The sequence below is a fragment of the Puma concolor genome, chromosome E2 (genome assembly GCF_028749965.1).
Source record: "Puma concolor isolate L17-30 chromosome E2, mPumCon1.1.hap2, whole genome shotgun sequence".
NCBI lineage: Eukaryota > Metazoa > Chordata > Mammalia > Carnivora > Felidae > Puma > Puma concolor.
Window position 1 is genome coordinate 55,183,780 of NC_141681.1, and position 18,920 is coordinate 55,202,699.

An 18,920-nucleotide genomic window follows, 5' to 3' on the forward strand; every position below is an offset into this window, starting at 1 on the left:
GCGTGGTCTCGCCCTACTTGGGCGGGAGGGGCGTGGCCCAGGGCGGCGCGCGGCGGCTCTGAGCCTGCGCGCGCCGGAGTCAGGGGTCACAGCGACGTAGGCTGTGGCGGGAAACGCTGTTTGAAGCGGGTGAGTGAGGGGAGAAGGGGGCTTGAAGGGACTCGACTTGGCAGAGAAGGAAGGTGGAGGAGTCGGGCATGTAGGCCTGAGAGAAGGGTTGCGAAGGGGAGCGTGGAGGCGGGAGGGCGCGCGGTAGAGGGGCGAGGGCCAGTGGTTCTGGGCGCGTGCGCGGGGGCGCGCAGGAAGATGATTGGGGCTGGGGGGCCCCTCGGGATGCGGGGGGCTCTTGTGCTGCGCGCCTGGCCCCTGGGGTGAGCTGGGAGATGTACCCTGGAGGATCTTTGGGGCGACGGGATCCCGGACGCAGTGGAAGACTGAATTGGTGCACGTGGTGGCATGCTGATATGCTTTATTCTCTAAATATTGAATACTCCGTGCCAGGCACTGTTCTAGAAGCAGAGGCTACAGCCCGAAAGTCAGAGAAAGTCGTTGGCTCAGGAGAAGACAGTAGACAAGTGATAAATAATAACGATAAAGCAACGCTTTCAGGGTTTGATACCTTATCCGAAGTGAAATAAAACAGGGTAGCCTGTTTCTTTAGCTGGAATAATCAAAAATCCTCTCTCTGGGGAAGTGACATTTGACAGAGCAGTCAGCCATGCAAAGAAAGATTTGGACAGGGGGACCATGAGGTGCAAAGGCCCTGAGGTGGGAAGGAATTTGGCTCCTATTCCAGGTTCCACAGGGAGCCATGGGAGGTTTTGAGCGTCAGAGCAACATGACCCACCCTGCGTTTTGAAAAAGTCCCTGGGTGCTGATTGAAGATGGGATTGTAGTGGGAACAGGAATGCAAGGAGGAAGACCAGTTAGGAGACAAGTGGGGACATTGGCTCAGACCACAGTGCTGTCAGCCTCAGGTTGTCTTCGGGGCTTGAGCCAGCAGGACGCGGGGGTGTAAGGAAGAACTCAGGCGGCTGGGGTATGTGGTTTGGCTGGATGGAGAGAGAAGGCGGAGGCAGAACGGATTCGGGGTGCCACTCTGAGGTGGCAGTGAGTGGGCAGGGTTTAGAGAGAGGCAGGTTGATGATGTCACCTTCTCAGCTTTATAGCCCCACCCAGGCCGGGTTACCTGTCTACCCCCAGCCCTGGCTGCACTTCACCACCCAGGCCTCCTGTCCCGTAGAGACGCTCCTTTCCCACCGAAGGCCTTTGCCACGCTGTTCCTTCTCCTGCGATGCTTTTTCTTCTCTCTTCGGTCCCTTTCACTCAGCTGCTCTCAAGAACAGGCACTTTCCTGGGCACTGGGAAGCCAGTCATAATTCAGTTTGGTTGGGGAGAGGACAGGAGATCTCAATCCAGAGTGCTCTGAGCCAAAACGAGGCAGCACTAGTCTTTGGGAAGCGAGAGAAGCTCCAGGGACTTGGGAAATACTTGGGTCGGTGGCACTCGAGAGGAGTCTAGACTGCCGCACCTTGAAGTGACCTGCGTTCTGGACACCGCGTGAGTGATGCTGGGACCCTAACTTGAGTGAGACCCTGACCCCTGTTTTTTGTTTTTTGTTTTAAGTTTTTAAATTTATTTTGAGAGAAGGAAAGAGAACGTCAAGCAAGCTTTGCGCTGTCAGTACAGAGCCCAACACAGGGCTTAAACTCACCAACCATAAGATCATGATCTGAGGCTTTTTTTTTTCTTTTCTTTCTTTTTTTTTTTTTTTTTTTTTTTTTAATTTTAAGATTTTTATTTTTAAGTAATCTCGGTACCCAATGTGGGGGCTCAAACTCACAGCCCCGAGATAAAAAGTCACATGCTCCACCGACTGCGCCAGCTGGGCCCCCAGTGAGGCTGTTTAAAAAAAAATTTTTTTTTAATGTTTATTTTTGAGAGAGAGAGAGACAGAGCGCGAGTGGGGGAGGGGCAGAGAGAGAGGGAGACACAGAATCCGAAGCAGGCTCCAGGCTTGGAGCTGTCGGCACATCAGCACAGAGCCCACTGTGGGGCTCGAACTCATGAACCACGAGATCATGACCTGAGCTGAAGTCAGATGCTCAACCGATGGAGCCACCCAGGTGCCCCGATTTATCTTACTGTCCGTCCCCACAATGCCGAATGAAAACTCTGTGAGAGCAGGGATTCTGTCTCTTCTCCTGCTCTGTCTCATGCGCCCTGAAGAGTGCCTAGGACAGAGGGTGAAGATGGAAGGAACTCACAGAATCTTCACAGAATCTCCTGAGGCAGGTGCTGTTACCCTCCGACGCAATGACTAGAACCAAGGCCCAGAGAGGTGAAGCTGTCTCCCCAGGGTGGCACAGCTAGCTTGGAGGGTTCGGAGGCACATCCCAGAGCCCCATTCTGAGCCAGCACCGCAGACTTCTGGCCTCCAGGGGTGTCTGGCGAGGTACGGGGGTGAACTCTCTACCCAGTGAAGGAGACAGACTGGGGATGGATTCCTCTGCTGGCTCGCCCCTGTACCCTGGCTCACGCACCTAGCGAGGGAAAGGTTAAATAATTGCAGAAGTACCTGTTCCGTCTGCCCCCTCCCCAGAAAACGATCTGCTTTTCGTGCTTTGGCCTCATCCCTCCTCTGGGCCTCCCTGACTCTCACTACCCTTGTCGCAGGCCAGGGACCATCTGGGCCTGTGTCTGACTCCCCTGCCAGACGGGAACCCCTTGAGGTCTGCTGCTTCTCTGCGTCCTCAGCATTGCCCGGCACAGGCTTTGGGAAGTGCGTGCTGGGTGAGACTGACCCCCTGCTTTTCTCAGCCACCTGACTCCTCTGTCCACAGAGACCCAGCTCCAGTTCAGCTCTTCCAGGAGAGTCGGCGGCCTCCTGGGGCACCCCAGGCAGCTGGTCCTACTTCCCTTACTGTACAGGTGCACCCAACCCAGAACTGCTTCAGAATGTGAGCCCCCCAAAAACAGGGATCAGGGGGCACCTGAGTGGCTTAGTCGGTTAAGCGTCTGACTCTGGATTTTGGCTCAGGTCTTGATCACACAGTTTTGTGAGTTTGAGCCCCGTGTTGCGCTCTGCACTGGCAGCGCAGAGCCTCCTTGAGATTCTGTCTCTCTCTCTCTCTCTCTCTCTCTCTCTCTCTCTCTCTCTGTGCTCACATGCTATCTCTGTCTCTCAAAATAAATCTTAAAAATTTTTTTTTTTTAATTTTTTTTTCAACATTTATTTATTTTTGCGACAGAGAGAGACAGAGCATGAACGGGGGAGGGGCAGAGAGAGAGGGAGACACAGAATCGGAAACAGGCTCCAGGCTCTGAGCCATCAGCCCAGAGCCTGACGCGGGGCTCGAACTCGCGGACGGCAAGATCGTGACCTGGCTGAAGTCGGACGCTTAACCGACTGCGCCACCCAGGCGCCCCTTAAAAAATTTTTTTTAATAAATTAAAGTTAAAAAAAAAATAAACAGGTCTCGCTGAGAAGGTGACATTTAAGCAAAAACCTAAAGGAGGGGAAGGAGGAAGCTGTGGGGACATCCGGGGAAGAGTAGGGCAGTGGGAACAGCTTGTGCAAAGGTCCTGAGGTAGGACCAAGCCTGGCACGTTCAGGGAAGAGAGAGGAGACAAGTGGCTGGAGCCAAGTGCACAAGGGGGAGAGGGCAGGAGATAGTGTCTAAAAGGGAAGGGGGTGATTGCGCAGGGTCTGTGGGCTAGCCGGAGGACTTTGCTTTAGCTCTGCATGAGATGGGACCCAGGGGCCAGTTCCGAGGGGAGGAGGGATGGGATGACCTGGTATATTCGTATGGGATCTCTCTGGTTACTGTGCGAAGAGTACACTGAGGGCTCCTCATTCATTCAACACATCGTTCTCCAGCACCTGCTGTGTACCAGGCTCTGTTGTAGACACCCTCAAATGCTTCAGTGACAGGGCAGACCAGATCCCTGCCGGCGCTGGGCTCAGGTTCCAGCAGGGGGAGACAGACACAAAGCAGTGCACAAAATAATGCTGCCGACAACCTCTGAGAACCAGAGGGGCAAAGCTGGGAGCCCAGCGGGAGCTGGGAAGTGCGGAGACTCCGTCCAGTGGCAGTAGAGCCTATGGGACTGACAGGTGTGTTCTGAGGGGAAGGGAGACGCTGGGGTGACTCCGAGGTGGTTGGCCTGGTGGGAGTTGCCTCTTCGTGAACTGGGGGAGGCTGTGGGATGCAAGGAGCAGGTCGGGGCAGGGGAAGGCGAGGGGCCCGGCTTTGGAGTGTGAGATGCCTGAAGAGACACATGCTCAGTGAGCAGCTGGGTTGGGCAGGCTGGGGCCTGGGGGGCGATCTGGGCTGGAGACAGGAAGGGCAGACGTGATCATCGGCATAGAGGTGGCAGTGAAAGCTGTCAGATGGAGATGGGACGAGAACCCCGAAGGAGGGAGTGTCACAGAAACCAGCGGGCACTCAGCGTTGTCTGTTTGCCAGTGAAGGGTCGAGAAAAAGAGAGGGCCCCGTGTTTCCCCAGCTCCTGTCCTGTGCCAGGACACACTGGGGCCTCTTTCCTTCTAATCCTTCCTTGACGCGCCTGGGTGGCTCAGTTGGTTGAGCGTCCGACTTCGGCTCAGGTCACGATCTCACGGTCCGTGAGTTCGAGCCGCGCGTCGGGCTCTGGGCTGATGGCTCAGAGCCTGGAGCCTGCTTCCGATTCTGTGTCTCCCTCTCTCTCTGACCCTCCCCCGTTCATGCTCTGTCTCTGTCTCAAAAATAAATAAACGTTAATCCTTCCTTGCCTATGATGGGGAACTAGCATAGGAACCTCGGTTTTGCCCCCAGAGTCCCCTTCCCTCCCACCACACCCTCCTGGCCACAGCCCGCTGACCTGGGGAGCCAGACTGCCCCCCTCCTGCCTCCCTCTGCCAGGCCAGGGCTGGCCACTGCCCCTCTGCCCCACCCAGGCCTCCCCCCGCGGGTCCGAACTCCGTCTCTCTGGCCGCCTGTATGGCTGGAGCAGAGGCCTCCAGGCTTTTTCCTTCCTGTGGGATAAGCCACTCATAGGCACAAAGGGAGAGGCCGTACAGGGCCTCCGTCCCTGTACAAAGTGTGTGCGTGCCCGGTCCCAGCAGCGCTATCCACGATAGGCCAAAGGTGCAGACGCCGCCAACGTGCACTGAGCGACGAACGGATCAACACAACGTGACGCAGCCACACAGTGAGGCAATATTTGGGCGTAAGAGGGAATGAAGGGCTGACACCTTCTGCATCCTGGTGAACCCGGAAAACACTATCCTAAGTGAAAGAAGCCAGACACTGAGGGACACATATTGGAAGGGTCCGTGAATAGGAAAGGCCCAGAATAGGCAATCCAGAGACAGACAAAGTTGGTTAGTTGGGAAAGTGGGGTGGGGGTGGGCTGAGTTGAGGGGTGATGGCCAAAGGGGTGTGGGGATTCATTTTGGGATGATGAAAAGGCTCTAAAGTTGACTGTGGTGATGGTCACACAGCTGTGAATATACTAAAAGCCATCAAACTATACACTTGAAATGTGTGCGTCACATGGTGTGTGAATTCTATCTCAATAAAACTGTCCCGGAATGGCTGGGTTGGTCGGTCAGTTAAGCGTCTGACTCTTGATTTCTGCTCAGGTCATGATCTCGTGGTTTGTGAGTTTTAGCCCCGAGTTGGGCTCCGTGCTGAAGGCGCGGAGCCTGCTTGGGATCTCTCTCTCTCTCTCTCTCTCTCTCTCTGCCCCTCCCCTGCTCATGCTCTCTCTCAAAATAAATAAGTAAAACTTGGAGCTCCTGGGTGACTCAGTTAAGTGTCCGACTTTGGCTCGGGTCGTGATCTCACGGTTCGTGGGTTCAAGCCCCACATCAGGCTCTGTGCTGACAGCTCAGAGCCTAGAGTCTGCTTCATATTCTGTGTCTCCTCTCTCTCCCTGCCCCTCCCCCACTCACACTCTGTCTCTCTCTGAAAAATAAATAAACATTAAAAAATTAAGTAAATAAGTAAAATAAATAAATAAGCATAAAGCTGTCCCATCTTGTCCCTCCCTCCCCCCTCCTGGGAAGCCAGTGTTACCAGTTTATTACCTATCTTTCCAGAATTATGCATTAAAAACAAACATGCTTTTACATATTCTCCCACACACCTTGTAAAAATGTTATTTTTTAAATTTTACATATTTTCCCCCAACTTTTTTTTTTTTGGTAAGTAATCTCCACACCCAATATGGGGCTTGAACTCACAACCTTGAGATCAAGAGTCGCATGCTCCACCAACTTTTGTTCTGAAAAGGCACCCCTGTAACTTTTGTTCTGAAAAATTGCAAGGCTGCATAGAAGTTGCATGACAGGGGCCCTTGGGGACTCAGTTGGTTGGACGTCCGACTTCAGCTCGGGTCATGATTTTGCTGCTCGTGGGTTCGAGCCCCGCCCTTGGGTTCTGTGCTGACAGCTCTGAGCCTGGAACCTGCTTCCAATTCTGTCTCCCTCTCTCTCTCTTTCCCCCTTCCCCCACCATGCTCTTTCTCAAAAATAAGTAAACATGAAAATTAAAAAAAAGTTGCATGACAGATACAACAAAGCCCTGTGTACCCTTTGCCTGGACTCACCAGCTGTTAACATCATTTGCTTTATCTGGATGCACATACACTTTTTTCTTTCTTTCTTTCTTTCTTTCTTTCTTTCTTTCTTTCTTTCTTTCTTTCTTTCTTTCTATTTATTTATTTATTTATTTATTTATTTATTTATTTATTTATTTATTTATTTTAAGTTTATTTATTTATTTTGAGAGGGAGAGAGAGAATCCCAAGCAGGCTTGATGCTCACTGTGGAGCCTGATGAGGGGCTCAATCTCATGACCTGAGTCGAAATCAAGTCGGACGCTAAACCGACTGAGCCTCCCAGGTGCCCCATGTTTTCTTTTTTGGCTGAACTATTTGTAAGTTATAGTCATCATGGTACCTGACCTCCAAAAACTCTAGCAGAACAGTGACATCCTACAGAACTGCGGTTTAATCATAATCAGACCATTTAACCCGCGGCAATACTGTTACCTCATAGACAACCCTTATTCAGTTTGTCCAGTTTCCTGGTAACATTCTGCATAGCTATTTTCTTTCTAATTAATTTTTTTATGTTTTTTATTATTTTTGAGAGAGAGAGAGAGACAGCATGAGCAGGGGAGGGGCAGAGAGAGAGAGACCTGGAATCCGAAGCAGGCGCCAGGCTTTGAAATGTCAGCACAGACCCCGACACAGGGCTCTAACTCACGAACTGTTAGACCATGACCTGAGCTGAAGTCGGACACTTTGCCGACTGAACCACCCAGGCGCCCGTGCATAGCTATTTTTGAGAGAGATATATATATGTATTTTAAGTAGGCTTCATGCCTAGCACAGAGCCCAGTGTGAGGCTTGAACTCACAATCCTGAGATCAAGACCTGAGCTGAGATAAAGAGTCAGATGTTTAACCAACTGAGCCACCTAGGCGGCCCTGCTATTTTTTATTTTTTTTAGTGTGTTTTTATTCATTAGAGAGAGCACGTGCATGTGCGCACGAGTGGGAAAGGGGCAGAGAGAGCGGAACAGAGGATCTGAAGCAGGCTCCACTCTGACACCAGTGAGACTCCACTCGAACTCACAGACTGTGAGATCATGACCTGAGCCGAAGTCAGATGTTCAACTGACTGAGCCACCCAAGTGCCTCTGTTTTTTATTTTTATTTAAAAAAAAATTTTTTTTAACGTTTTATTTATTTTTGAGACAGGGAGAGACAGAGCATGAACAGGGGAGGGTCAGAGAGAGGGAGACACAGAATCTGAAACAGGCTCCAGGCTCTGAGCTGTCAGCACAGAGCCCGATGCGGGGCTTGAACTCACAGACCGCGAGATCATGACCTGAGCTGAAGCCGGCCGCTTAACCGACTGAGCCACCCAGGCGCCCCTGTTTTTTATTTTTTAATCTAAGATCTGATCTGGGGTCATGTTACATTTAGTTGCCAGGACTGTGCAGTCTCTCCTTCAATTTAAAAGTTTCCTGGCTTTCCAGCCCCCACCCTTCCATGCCGTTGACATTTTTGAAGATTCCAGACTGGTAATTTTTGCAGGCCAGTCCTTACTTTGGCTTGATTGTTTCCTAATGCAAAGAATCAGGGCAAACTTTTTTTAGACACTTTTTTTCCTAATACAAAAAGATAGCGATCTAAGTACACCGTTCTGCACGTTGGTTTCTCTAACAATGGGTCTTTGAGAGCCCTCCACATGAATGCATAGAGAGCTTCCTCATTCCTTTATACAGCTGCATAATATTCCATGGAACAGTCTTCATATAATTTATTTAAACAGTCCCCCGGGGGAGGACATTTAGGTGGTTTCCAGTCTTTTGCCATTGCAAACAATGCTGCCGGAAATAACCTCGTAAAGTGCAGTTTCTCATATGTGATAGTATATCTATAGCACAAACCCCTAGGTGGGGAAATGGGGCCTTCCAACTTTTATGTTTTAATGGAGGTGGAATTTACATACAGTGAAATGCACAGGTTCTCAAGTGGACAGTTGTGGGTAAGGTACATTTTTGTCAGCCCAGAAAATTCCCTCATGCCCCTTCTCAGTCAGCCTCTCCCTCCTGGTAAGCAACCACTAGCCTAATTTCTAGCACCATAGATTAATCTATTCTAGAACTGTGTAGGGGTGCCCGTGTGGCTCAGTCGGTTAGGCATCCCACTCTGGATTTCAGCTCAGGTCATGATCTCACGGTTTGTGGGTTCAAGTCCCACATTGGGCTCTGCACGGACAGCGTGGAGGCTACTTGGGATTCTGTCTCCCTCTCTCTCTGCCCCTCCCCCATGTGCACCTGTACACGCACTCTCCCTCTCAAAAATAAACATTTTAAAAAACAAGTTGAAAAAAAAAACTTTGTGTAAATGGCACCACACCATATATACTCTCTCATTTTCAATTGAGGTGAAATTAACCATTTTAAAGGGTAGAGTTCAGTGGCATTTAGTACGTTCACAATATTGTACATCTACCACCTCTGTCTACTTCCAGAACATTTTCATCCCCCCCAAAAGGAAGACCCCGTACCCCTTAGCAGTCACTCCCCATTCCTGCAGTGCATACTTGTGTGTCTGGCTTCTTTATTTAAAAAAGAATTTTTATTTATTTATTTACTTTTTAATTTATTTTTTTTTCAACGTTTATTTTTTTGGGGACAAAGAGAGACAGAGCATGAACGGGGGAGGGGCAGAGAGAGAGGGAGACACAGAATCGGAAACAGGCTCCAGGCTCTGAGCCATCAGCCCAGAGCCTGACACGGGGCTTGAACTCACGGACCGCGAGATCGTGACCTGGCTGAAGTCGGACGCTTAACCGACTGCGCCACCCAGGCGCCCCCCAAAAAAAGAATTTTTTTAAAAATGTTTGTTTATTTTTGAGAGAGAGAGAGAGTGCGAGCAGGGGAGGGGCAGAGAAAGAGGGAGACACAGAATCTGAAGCAAGCTCTAGGCTCCCAGCTGTCCGCACAGAGCCCGACGTGGGGCTCGAACTCACAAGCAGTGAGATCATGACCTGAGCTGAAGTCGGACACTTAACCACCTGAGCCGCCCAGGCGCCCCTATGCATCTGGCTGCTTCTGTGCAGCATATTTTTGAGGTTCATCCATCCATTGTGTCACTAAGTAGCTGCCTCCTGTCTGATGCTGAGACATATTCCATTGTATACCATCCTGAACATTTGCCAACAACACATCCCCAGTCAGTTCAGGATTTTTCTGTGCTCTATTTGTTAAGGTCCGGGCTAAGCTGCTGGAACAGAGACCCCACGGCACGGTGGCCCGGGCAAGATACAAGTGTATTTCTCCACATAACTGCCCTCAAGTAGGCATTTCTGCCCCAGAAGCTTGTCAAGGGGACTGGGTTCCTTCCATCTTGTAGCTCTGCGTTCCATGGGGTGTTGTCCTTGACCCCGTGGTCAAGGTTGGTTCACCCCCACTGTATCCATGCTCTAGCCATAGAGAAGGGAGAGGAGGCTAGAAGCAAGCTTCCTTTTAAGGCTGTCCCAGTCATTCCTTCCATGAGATAACTCAGTAAAGTGACCATCCCTAGCAGTGCATGCTGGGAAATGTAGTCTCCAGCTGGGTTGCCTGCAGCAGCTCAGAGGCAAGGGGTCAGCTGCAAAAGGACGAAGGGGAGACTGGATCTGGGGTTTGGGTGGGGTTACGGGATCCAGAGGTGTTCACTTGAACTCAGAGCAGCTGACCTGTGCCCTTCCTGCCCTCCCTCCCAACTGGGTCTGGGGTCTGCCTTAGGTTCCTATACTCTGTCTAGGCCTGGATGCTGGGAAACATAAACTTTTAAAAAACTTCTTTCTTTTTTTTAATCTTAAACTGATGGGAAGATCTAAAGAATAATACAAAGAGCATATACCCTTTACCCAGATCCACGTTTTGACATTTTCCCTTACTTGTTTTATGATTTGTATGTACATAAGCTTTTTCTCCTGTCTCTACACACATATGCCACCTAAAACAAATTTTTTTAATAGCTTGCATACATCATGGTTATTTACCCTTAATAGTTGAGTTTTTATTTATTTATTTATTTTGAGAGAGATAGACCGTGCAAGTGGGGGAGGGGCAGAGAGAGAGAGAGAGAGAGAGAAAGAATCCCAACCAGACTCCCACCTGCCAGCACAGAGCCTGATGTGGGGCTCAAAATCATGAAACCTTCAGATTATGACCTGAGTCGAAACCAAGAGTTGGATGCTTAACTGACTGAGCCACCCAGGCACCCTGAGTGTGCATTTTCTTAGAATATTCTCTTACCGAACCATAGTGAAGTTGCCAACCTAAAGAGGCTTAACTTGAATACAATTTTCTGTCCAACCTACTAGAGGATGTGTACTTTTGTATCAATATATCTTGTCAAAATATGCTCCAAAATGATTTTTTATATGTTGCAATTAAGAAAACATATAAATGGGGCGCCTGGGTGGCTCAGTTGGTTAAGCGTCTGACTTCGGCTCAGGTCATGTTCTCGCGGTCCGTGAGTTGGAGCCCCGCGTCAGGCTCTGTGCTGACAGCTCAGCCTGGAGCCTGCTTCAGATTCTGTGTCTCCCTCTCTCTCTGTCCCTTCCCTGCTCACACACACACACTCTCTCTCTCTCTCACGTGCGTGTGCACTCTCAACAATAAATAGTAAACTTGTTTTTAAAACATCAAGTTTATTTTAAAAAAACCTATAAACATGTATATTGCAGCCTCTATTTGGTTTTTTGTTTGTGTTTACTACATTAGATCCTAGATTACAAGGGGAATACTATAAAGGGCATTTGGGGGGATTGTTAGAGAAACTGGAAAATGGACTCTTTATGTTGTGATTGGATTGTTAAATGTCCTGGATTTGATCACTGCACCTTGCTGGGTATAGAGAATGTCTTTGGGACGCCTGGCTGGTTCAGTCAGTACGGTGTGTGACTTTTGATCCCAGGGTTGTGGGTTCAAGCCCCACTTGGGGCATGGAGCCTACTAAGAAAAAGAGAGAATGTCTTTGTCCTTCAGCAACACATTGTAAAGTACACAGGGGTCGAGGGGCATAATATCTAACTAACATATCTACCTGACGCACAACTCACTCAACTGACTCAGAAAAAGTAAATCATTTGATGATGTGTGCATATTACCTTGTTACGTACGGAGGAGGTAATGAAGCAAATGTGGCGTCAAGCTGACACTTGGGGAATCTGGGTGAAGGGTGTGCAGGTGTGGAAATTTGAACTTATTTCAAAATTAAAAGGGCTCCGTTTCTGTTTTGTTTTTAAGGGGGAGGGAAGCCTCTGAAGTGTTTTGAGCTGGGAAGGGACCAGATCAGATTTGTGACTGGCCTGAAGAGGTGCTTCCCGGCCACTTGTTGAATGAAGGCCCGGGCAGGCAGGGTGACAGGCGGGTGTGGACATCAGAGAGAGAGGTTTATGAAAGGAAGGGATGTGCTAAGGACCAGGTGTGTGAGTGTGAGTGTGGAGGCCCTGCAGACCGGGTGACAAGGAGTTGGCCAGGGGCAAGCAGACAGCAGAAAGGATGTGGAGGGTTTGAGCATGTGAGGAGAAGGTTACACCGAGGTGGGGAGTGGGCTGTAATCACAGTAACTGAGAGTATTTGACACGTGGAATGTGCCACCACCCCGTGAGCCTGCGGGTAGAGGGTCGTGTTACTCTTGAGGCACTCTGGAGAATGGAAAAAAGGCTCACAGTCACGGTTGGTACACGGGGGGTTCAGGAGGAAGACAGGAACCTTCTCCGAGCCTTGACTTGCCCCACAGGATGGATGCCAAGCGGCGGCCGGGCCCGGGCCCTGGGGTGCCCCCCAAGCGGGCCCGTGGGGGCCTCTGGGATGAGGATGAGCCGTCTCAGCCATCCCAGTTCGAGGAGGAACTGGCGCTGATGGAGGAGATGGAGGCAGAGCACAGGCTGCAGGAACAGGAGGAGGAGTTGCTGCAGCCGGCCCTGGAGGGAGCCGCGGACGGTGAGACCCACGGCGGGAACCCCCTGCCCCCCCCTCCCCCGTGAACCATGTCGGCCACGAGGCTCACCTGTAACCTCTGACTTCTGGCCCACTTTGAGCTCCGTGAAGTGCCGGCCTCTGACCTCACACCAGTATGCATTCTGCCTTTGTTGTCTGCAGCTCCAATTCTGACCTTCACCCTTGACCCCATGACCTCTCCCGAGTTTCCGGCCAGACCCAGAGCCCCGCCTCCACCTGACTTTCTCTGCACATCAGGGGCCACCTGAGAGATCATGGGCTGGGTTGGGAGGGCCCGTTACTTACTTCTGGGGGAGGACCACCATTCCATGTAGCCTGCCTCCCTCCCCCCACCCAGGGCAGTTCTCCCCAACGACCATAGATGCCCGCTGGCTTCGCCCCTCCCCGCCCTCCCTGGATCCCCAGACGGAGCCCCTCATCTTCCAGCAGTTGGAGATCGACCATTACGTGGGTGAGCTTGGTGGTCAGGCCTGGTGGGTGGGAGGAGGGGCCCAGGGCTCCTGGGGTGCAGGCTGGGCCGGGTCAGCACCTCTGGCTTTGAGAGAAGAGATGGACACGGACAGGCCCCGTCCAGGTGGCCAGGGCTAGGAGAGGGAAGGACAGGGCTGTGGGTGCCCGAAGGGGCAGCAAGAGGGAAAGTGGCGGTGCAGGTGTCCAGCGGGGCTTCCTGGAGGTGGGGACTGTCTTCCAACTGAGGCCTGAAGGTAAGAGCCGGCTCCTTGCCGAGGAGGGAGGCGTGCAGTTCGACATCTGTCCGTCCATCCAGTGTCCATCAGGAACAGCCAAGCATCCGTATTGAGCCAGGCCCTATTCCTGTCAGCCCAGGTCCCTGCTCTCAGAGGCTCACCTTCTAGAAGGATAGGCAGAATAAAAAAGGAAATGGAGCCTCAGGTGGCCGTGAGGGTTATGGCGGAACATAAAGGAGGGTAGGGCTGCCAGATTGTGCATCTTGGAGGTCTGGGAAAGCCTCTCTGGGAGGCAGCAAGGAGCCACGGGGCTGTCTGGGAAAGAGGGGTTCTGGGCAGAGGGTCCTGAGCAGGCAGCAGGTCTGGAACGTTTGAGGAACAGCGAGATCAGTGTGGTAGGAACAAGGGGAGGGGGGAGGGGGGGCACATGAGATCCTGCCCGCCGAGGCAGGGACTTCGGGGCTCCGTTCTGAGCAGGCTGGAAAAGTCTTTGGAGAGACCCGACCCCAACTCACAGGTTAGAAGGCTCCCCGGTAAGAGAGGGAAGGGACAAGTTACAGGCGGGGAGGAAACATTGCGTTCCCCGGATCTGAGCCAGAACTCGCACTGCGAAAATATAAGAAGCATTCAGATCTCGACAGCGAGAAGACAGTCCAGTCCAAAAGTGGACCAAACACCCGGGTAGACAATTCACTGGAGGATACGCAGGCGGGAATAAGCTCAGTGTCACTGGCTGTCAGGGAAACGTAAATGACAGCCACACTGAGACCTGACAACCTATTAGGAGAGCTAAAAGAAAGCCCAGAGACACGAACGATCATTGATAAGGACGCAGAGCCACCGGAAAGCTTGCTTGTGCCCCGCTGGTGGGAACGCTGTGTGTTGCTGCCCCTGTGGGAAACAGTCTGGAAGTTTCCTAGAGTTCAACCTACTCTTCCCCCGCCCCCAGCTTTATTAAGATACAAGAGTTAAATCTGCTTTTTCCATAGGATCAGGCAATTCCAGATATTTCCCCTGAAGGAATGAGAGCCAGGAGACTGTGATTCCGTTTATATGGATAGACTGAAAAAAACAAAATTAAGGGCACCTGGGTGGCTCAGCTGGTTAAGCTTCTGACTCTTGATTTTGGCTAAGGTCATGGCCTCACGGTTTGAAGGACCGAGCCCCACATCTACACTGATGATGTGGAGCCCGTTTGGGATTTTCTCTCTCCTTCTCCTGCCCCTCCCCTGCTCATGCTTGCAAGCGCTCTCTGTCTCAAGATAAATAAATAAGCTTTTTTTTTTTTGAGTTGAAAGAAAGACAAAATTAGAATGACGGAGAGTGGACCATCAGTGCCAGCGGGTGTGGTTCCAAAAATGCATCTCGCAGGAGCTGTTTGGAGTGATGGAGCGGTTTTGTACCCTGATTTTGATAGTGGTTACGTGAGTCTGTATAAAATATGTGTTAAAGCTCCTAACTGCACACACAACGTCGATTTTACTTTTGTTTTTAAATACTTATTTTTGAGAGAGAGTGCGCGCGCACGTGAGCGGGAGAGGGGCAGAAAGAGAGAGCAAGAGAATCCCAAGAAGCGCGAAGCCCAACACAGGGCTCAAACTCACCAACCATGAGATCATGATGTGAGCCGAAGTTGGGCACTCAAATGACTGAGCCACCCAGGCGCCCCTCAGTTTTACTTTTCAAAAGAAAACATTTTTTGCAAAAAGAGGGCAGGGGGCTCCTTCTAGCTATAGGAGGTAGACCAAGATGAAAAGGAGACCAGTGGGGAGGCGCTCAAAGCCGAGTGGACAGCGTGGAAGGCCAGTGTGGGCAGAGGCACCCGGTGCTGCGGGAACCAGGGGGCTGTATTCCCAGCAAAGGAGAAGCCTGGGGAGGCAAACCTTTGAGGAATACGGAGGGGTAGCCTCTGCCTCATCCTGTGAACCCTCCACCCCCAGGCCTGGCACAGCCCCTGCCTGGAGCAGCCCCGCCACCCCCCGGCTCCGTCCCTGTCCTCCGTGCCTTCGGAGTCACTGATGAGGGCGTGTCCGTCTGCTGCCACATCCACGGCTTTGCTCCCTACTTCTACACCCCGGCGCCCCCTGGTGAGTGGCCCTGACCCACAAGACCCCCGCCCCAGCCCTCCGGAGTCCCCCTGCACTTCTGACCAGCTCTCCCCACTCCCCCCAGGTTTTGGGCGCGAGCACCTGGGCGACCTGCAGCGGGAGCTGAATGCTGCCATCAGCAGGGACCAGCGCGGAGGGAAGGAGCTCGCGGGGCCGGCCGTGCTATCTGTGGAGCTGTGCTCCCGGGAGAGTGAGTGTCCCGCCCCCGGGGTCCAGCAGGCAGGGCTCCCTCCGGGCCGGTGCCAGCCTCGTCTGTCCGCAGGCATGTTCGGGTACCATGGGCACGGCCCCTCCCCGTTCCTGCGCATCACCCTGGCGCTGCCGCGCCTCCTGGCCCCCGCCCGCCGCCTCCTGGAGCAGGGCATCCGTGTGCCGGGCCTGGGCACCCCCAGCTTCGCACCCTACGAGACCAATGTGGACTTTGAGATCCGGTACGGCCCCTGCCTCGCCTCTCCAACCTCCACCCCCGCTTCCGCCCCCGCCCCCGCCCCGCTAGTCAGCTTCTGCCTCCTGCTCTTCATCCCCTGTCCAGGTTCATGGTGGACACAGACATCGTCGGCTGCAACTGGTTGGAACTCCCAGCGGGGAAATACCTCCTGAGGCTGGAGGGGAAGGTGCGGGGCTCACTGCGGGCAGGGGCACAGAGCCGGGCCCCTGCAGCCACTGACGTGCCCCACCCCTACAGGCCACGCATTGTCAGCTGGAGGCGGACGTGCAGTGGTCTGACGTGGTCAGTCACCCGCCAGAAGGGGAGTGGCAGCGAATTGCGCCCCTGCGCGTGCTCAGCTTTGACATCGAGTGTGCTGGCCGCAAAGGTCGGTCTCCGGGTCTCGGGGCTCCTCCCTCCCTCCCTTTAGACGCGTGACATGCCAGTCTTGCCCCACGAGCCCCCATACTTCTTGAGCTCGCTGAGGAAGGAGTGAACGTGAAAATGGACAGTTATCGTAAGATTCTCACTTGGAGGATGGTGGAGAGTGACAGGGCAGCTCAGACAGGTGGGCGGGAAGGCCTTAGGAGCGATGCGGCAGGCCTTGTGAAGAGGGACAAGCGGCGGTGTATGGGTGGGGAGAACCTCTGCCCCCCCCACCCCTCCGCAGAGAATAGGAAGTGCAAAGGCCCTGGGGCAGGACCCAGTCTGTGAGGGGCAGGGAGAGGGCCAGAAGAAGAAGGCAGAGGGGAACAGCGTGGGTCACGCGAGGGCTGTAGGCAGTGGGGTTAGGAATTGACAGGCTGGGGAGATTTGGATGTGCAGCTCCCCTGATGTGTCACAGAGGAAAAGAAGAAGTTCGGTCCCCTGCGTCCCCCTCCTTCCTCCCTGCGCAGGCATTTTCCCGGAGCCTGAGCGGGACCCCGTGATCCAGATCTGCTCACTGGGCCTGCGCTGGGGTGAGCCGGAGCCCTTCCTACGCCTGGCGCTCACCCTGCGGCCCTGCGCCCCTATCCTGGGCGCCAAAGTGCAGAGCTACGAGCGGGAGGAGGAGCTGTTGCAGGTGGCTCTCATTCCATGTCCCTTTATGTCCTCAGAACCCCCCACCCAGCCTCCACATCCCAGGTGCAAGGCCATGTCCTCTGCATGCTGAGACGCCAAGTCCATGGGTTCAGATCCCTTTGCTTTGGTGGGGGAGGGGGTGTGTGAACATTTCCCGTCTGGGTCCTGTGTTATTTTCAGAAGCACCTGCCCGATCTTACTGCAATGGGCAAGAGGGCTCCAGGCTCGCTCTTGGGGACTTCTGGAATGTTCCAGGAGCGGGGAGGATCCATGCTAGGGGGACGATCAGGATGACAACCAGGGTGATCCTGTGTGCTCCCACCCCACAGGCGTGGTCGACCTTCATTCGCATCATGGACCCCGATGTGATCACTGGCTACAACATCCAGAACTTTGACCTTCCATACCTCATCTCCCGGGCCCAGACCCTCAAGGTAGGGCAGGAAGGTTAGGGAGGCTTGCCTTTAGATGCGCCACTGGGGGCCTTGCTGCTTTTCCCTCGTGGCTCTGTCCCCCTTGGGCTGTCTGGCTTGCTCTGTGTCCCTGCAGCCCACCGCCCCCAGTGGCTCCAGGGACATCACTGAAAAGCCAGCTCTGGCCCCATCCCTGCCCTGCTCGAAGTCCAGAAGGTTATTTGGCTTTTGCAGAGGCAAGGAGAGCATTTATGGTTAAATAAGGAAAGGCCTGTGTGTTGGAAGGGCAGACGGAAGCGTGCGTGGGGATAGTGTCTTGTCTTCTAGACTTTAAAATATGTCAGCCAAAAATAAGGAAAAGGGGGATTCCTTGAAATGTATGGCAAAACCTTGACGCTTGTTGAACCTGGGAGTCACCGTACGGGGCGTGCTAATTTGCTAGGGCTACCTGAACAGTACCGCAGGCTTGTGTCTTCTTGCAGGCTGGAACTCAGAAGTCCAAGATCAAGGCCTCACAGGCTTGGTTCCTTCCGAGGCCTCTCCTAGCCTCTGGTGGTCTCAGACATACCTGGGGTGTCGGAGGCGGGCTCCCCGATTCTTCAGCTTGTCTTCTAATTTGGGCATATCTCTGCCCAAATTTCCTCTTCTTCTAAGGACACTGTGGTCTTGGGTCAGGGCCAACCCTGATGATCTCAACTTGATCGCCTGTAGAGACCCTATTTCCAAAGAGATTACGTTCTGAGGTGTGGAGGTTAGGACTTCAACATCTGGGATTGATGTTGACAACACTTCAACTCACAATAGTGGTTATGTTGTACCGTTTCCTCCTTTTCCTTATGTTTGGCCAGTTTCGTGATGAAAAATAAAAATCACGTTTGGGGTGCCTGGCTGCCTCTGTCGGTAGAGTGTGCAACTTGATTTCAGGGTCGTGAGTTCAAGCCCCATATTGGGCATGGAGCGTACTTAAAAAAGATGCAATAAAATGGTATTTTAAAAATCATGTTGGGGTGCCCGGATGGCTCAGTTGGTTAAGCATTCGACTCTTGATTTCGGCTCAGGTCATGATCTCATGGTTCGTGACTTTGAGCCCCACATCCAGCTCTGTGCTGACAGTGCGGAGCCTGCTTGGGATTCTCTCTCTCTCCCTCTCTCTCTCTGCTCTTCCCCAGCTTGTGCTCTCTCTCCCTCTTTCTCTCTCAAAATAATTAAACTTAAAAACTTATTTATTTATTTATTTATTTATTTATTTATTATTATTATTTTTATTATGAAATTTATTGTCAAATTGGTTTCCATACAACACCCAGTGCTCATCCCAAAAGGTGCCCTCCTCAGTACCCATCACCCACCCCCCATCAACCCTCAGTTCTCAGTTTTTAAGAGTCTCTTATGCTTTGGCTCCCTCCCTCTCTAACCATTTTTTTTCTCCCCCTCCCCCATGGTCTTCTGTTAAGTTTCTCAGGATCCACATAGGAGTGAAAACATGGAATCTGTCCTTCTCTGTATGACTTATTTCACTTAGCATAACGCTCTCCAGTTCCATCCACGTTGCTACAAAAGGCCAGATTTCATTCTTTCTCATTGCCACGTAGTATTCCATTGTGTATATAAACCACAATTTCTTTATCCATTCGTCAGCTGATTGACATTTAGGCTCTTCCCATAATTTGGCTATTGTTGAGAGTTCTGCTATAAACATTGGGG

General features: G+C 52.3%; 1 protein-coding gene across 2 annotated transcripts in view; it reads left to right on the plus strand.

Annotated features, from left to right (window-relative positions):
- The first annotated feature begins 38 nt into the window (after positions 1-38).
- The window catches only part of POLD1 (DNA polymerase delta 1, catalytic subunit), a 30,163-nt gene continuing 11,281 nt past the window's right edge, over positions 39-18,920 (plus strand). For both annotated transcript variants that reach the window (XM_086690518.1, XM_086690519.1), the window contains exons 1-10: positions 39-129; positions 12,300-12,502; positions 12,858-12,971; positions 15,147-15,293; positions 15,379-15,504; positions 15,577-15,745; positions 15,847-15,928; positions 16,000-16,129; positions 16,638-16,804; positions 17,133-17,237. In XM_086690518.1, coding sequence (XP_086546644.1) covers positions 12,301-12,502; positions 12,858-12,971; positions 15,147-15,293; positions 15,379-15,504; positions 15,577-15,745; positions 15,847-15,928; positions 16,000-16,129; positions 16,638-16,804; positions 17,133-17,237 — 1,242 coding nt within the window. In that variant the 5' untranslated portion in view covers positions 39-129; position 12,300. The remainder of the gene's footprint in view (positions 130-12,299; positions 12,503-12,857; positions 12,972-15,146; positions 15,294-15,378; positions 15,505-15,576; positions 15,746-15,846; positions 15,929-15,999; positions 16,130-16,637; positions 16,805-17,132; positions 17,238-18,920) is intronic.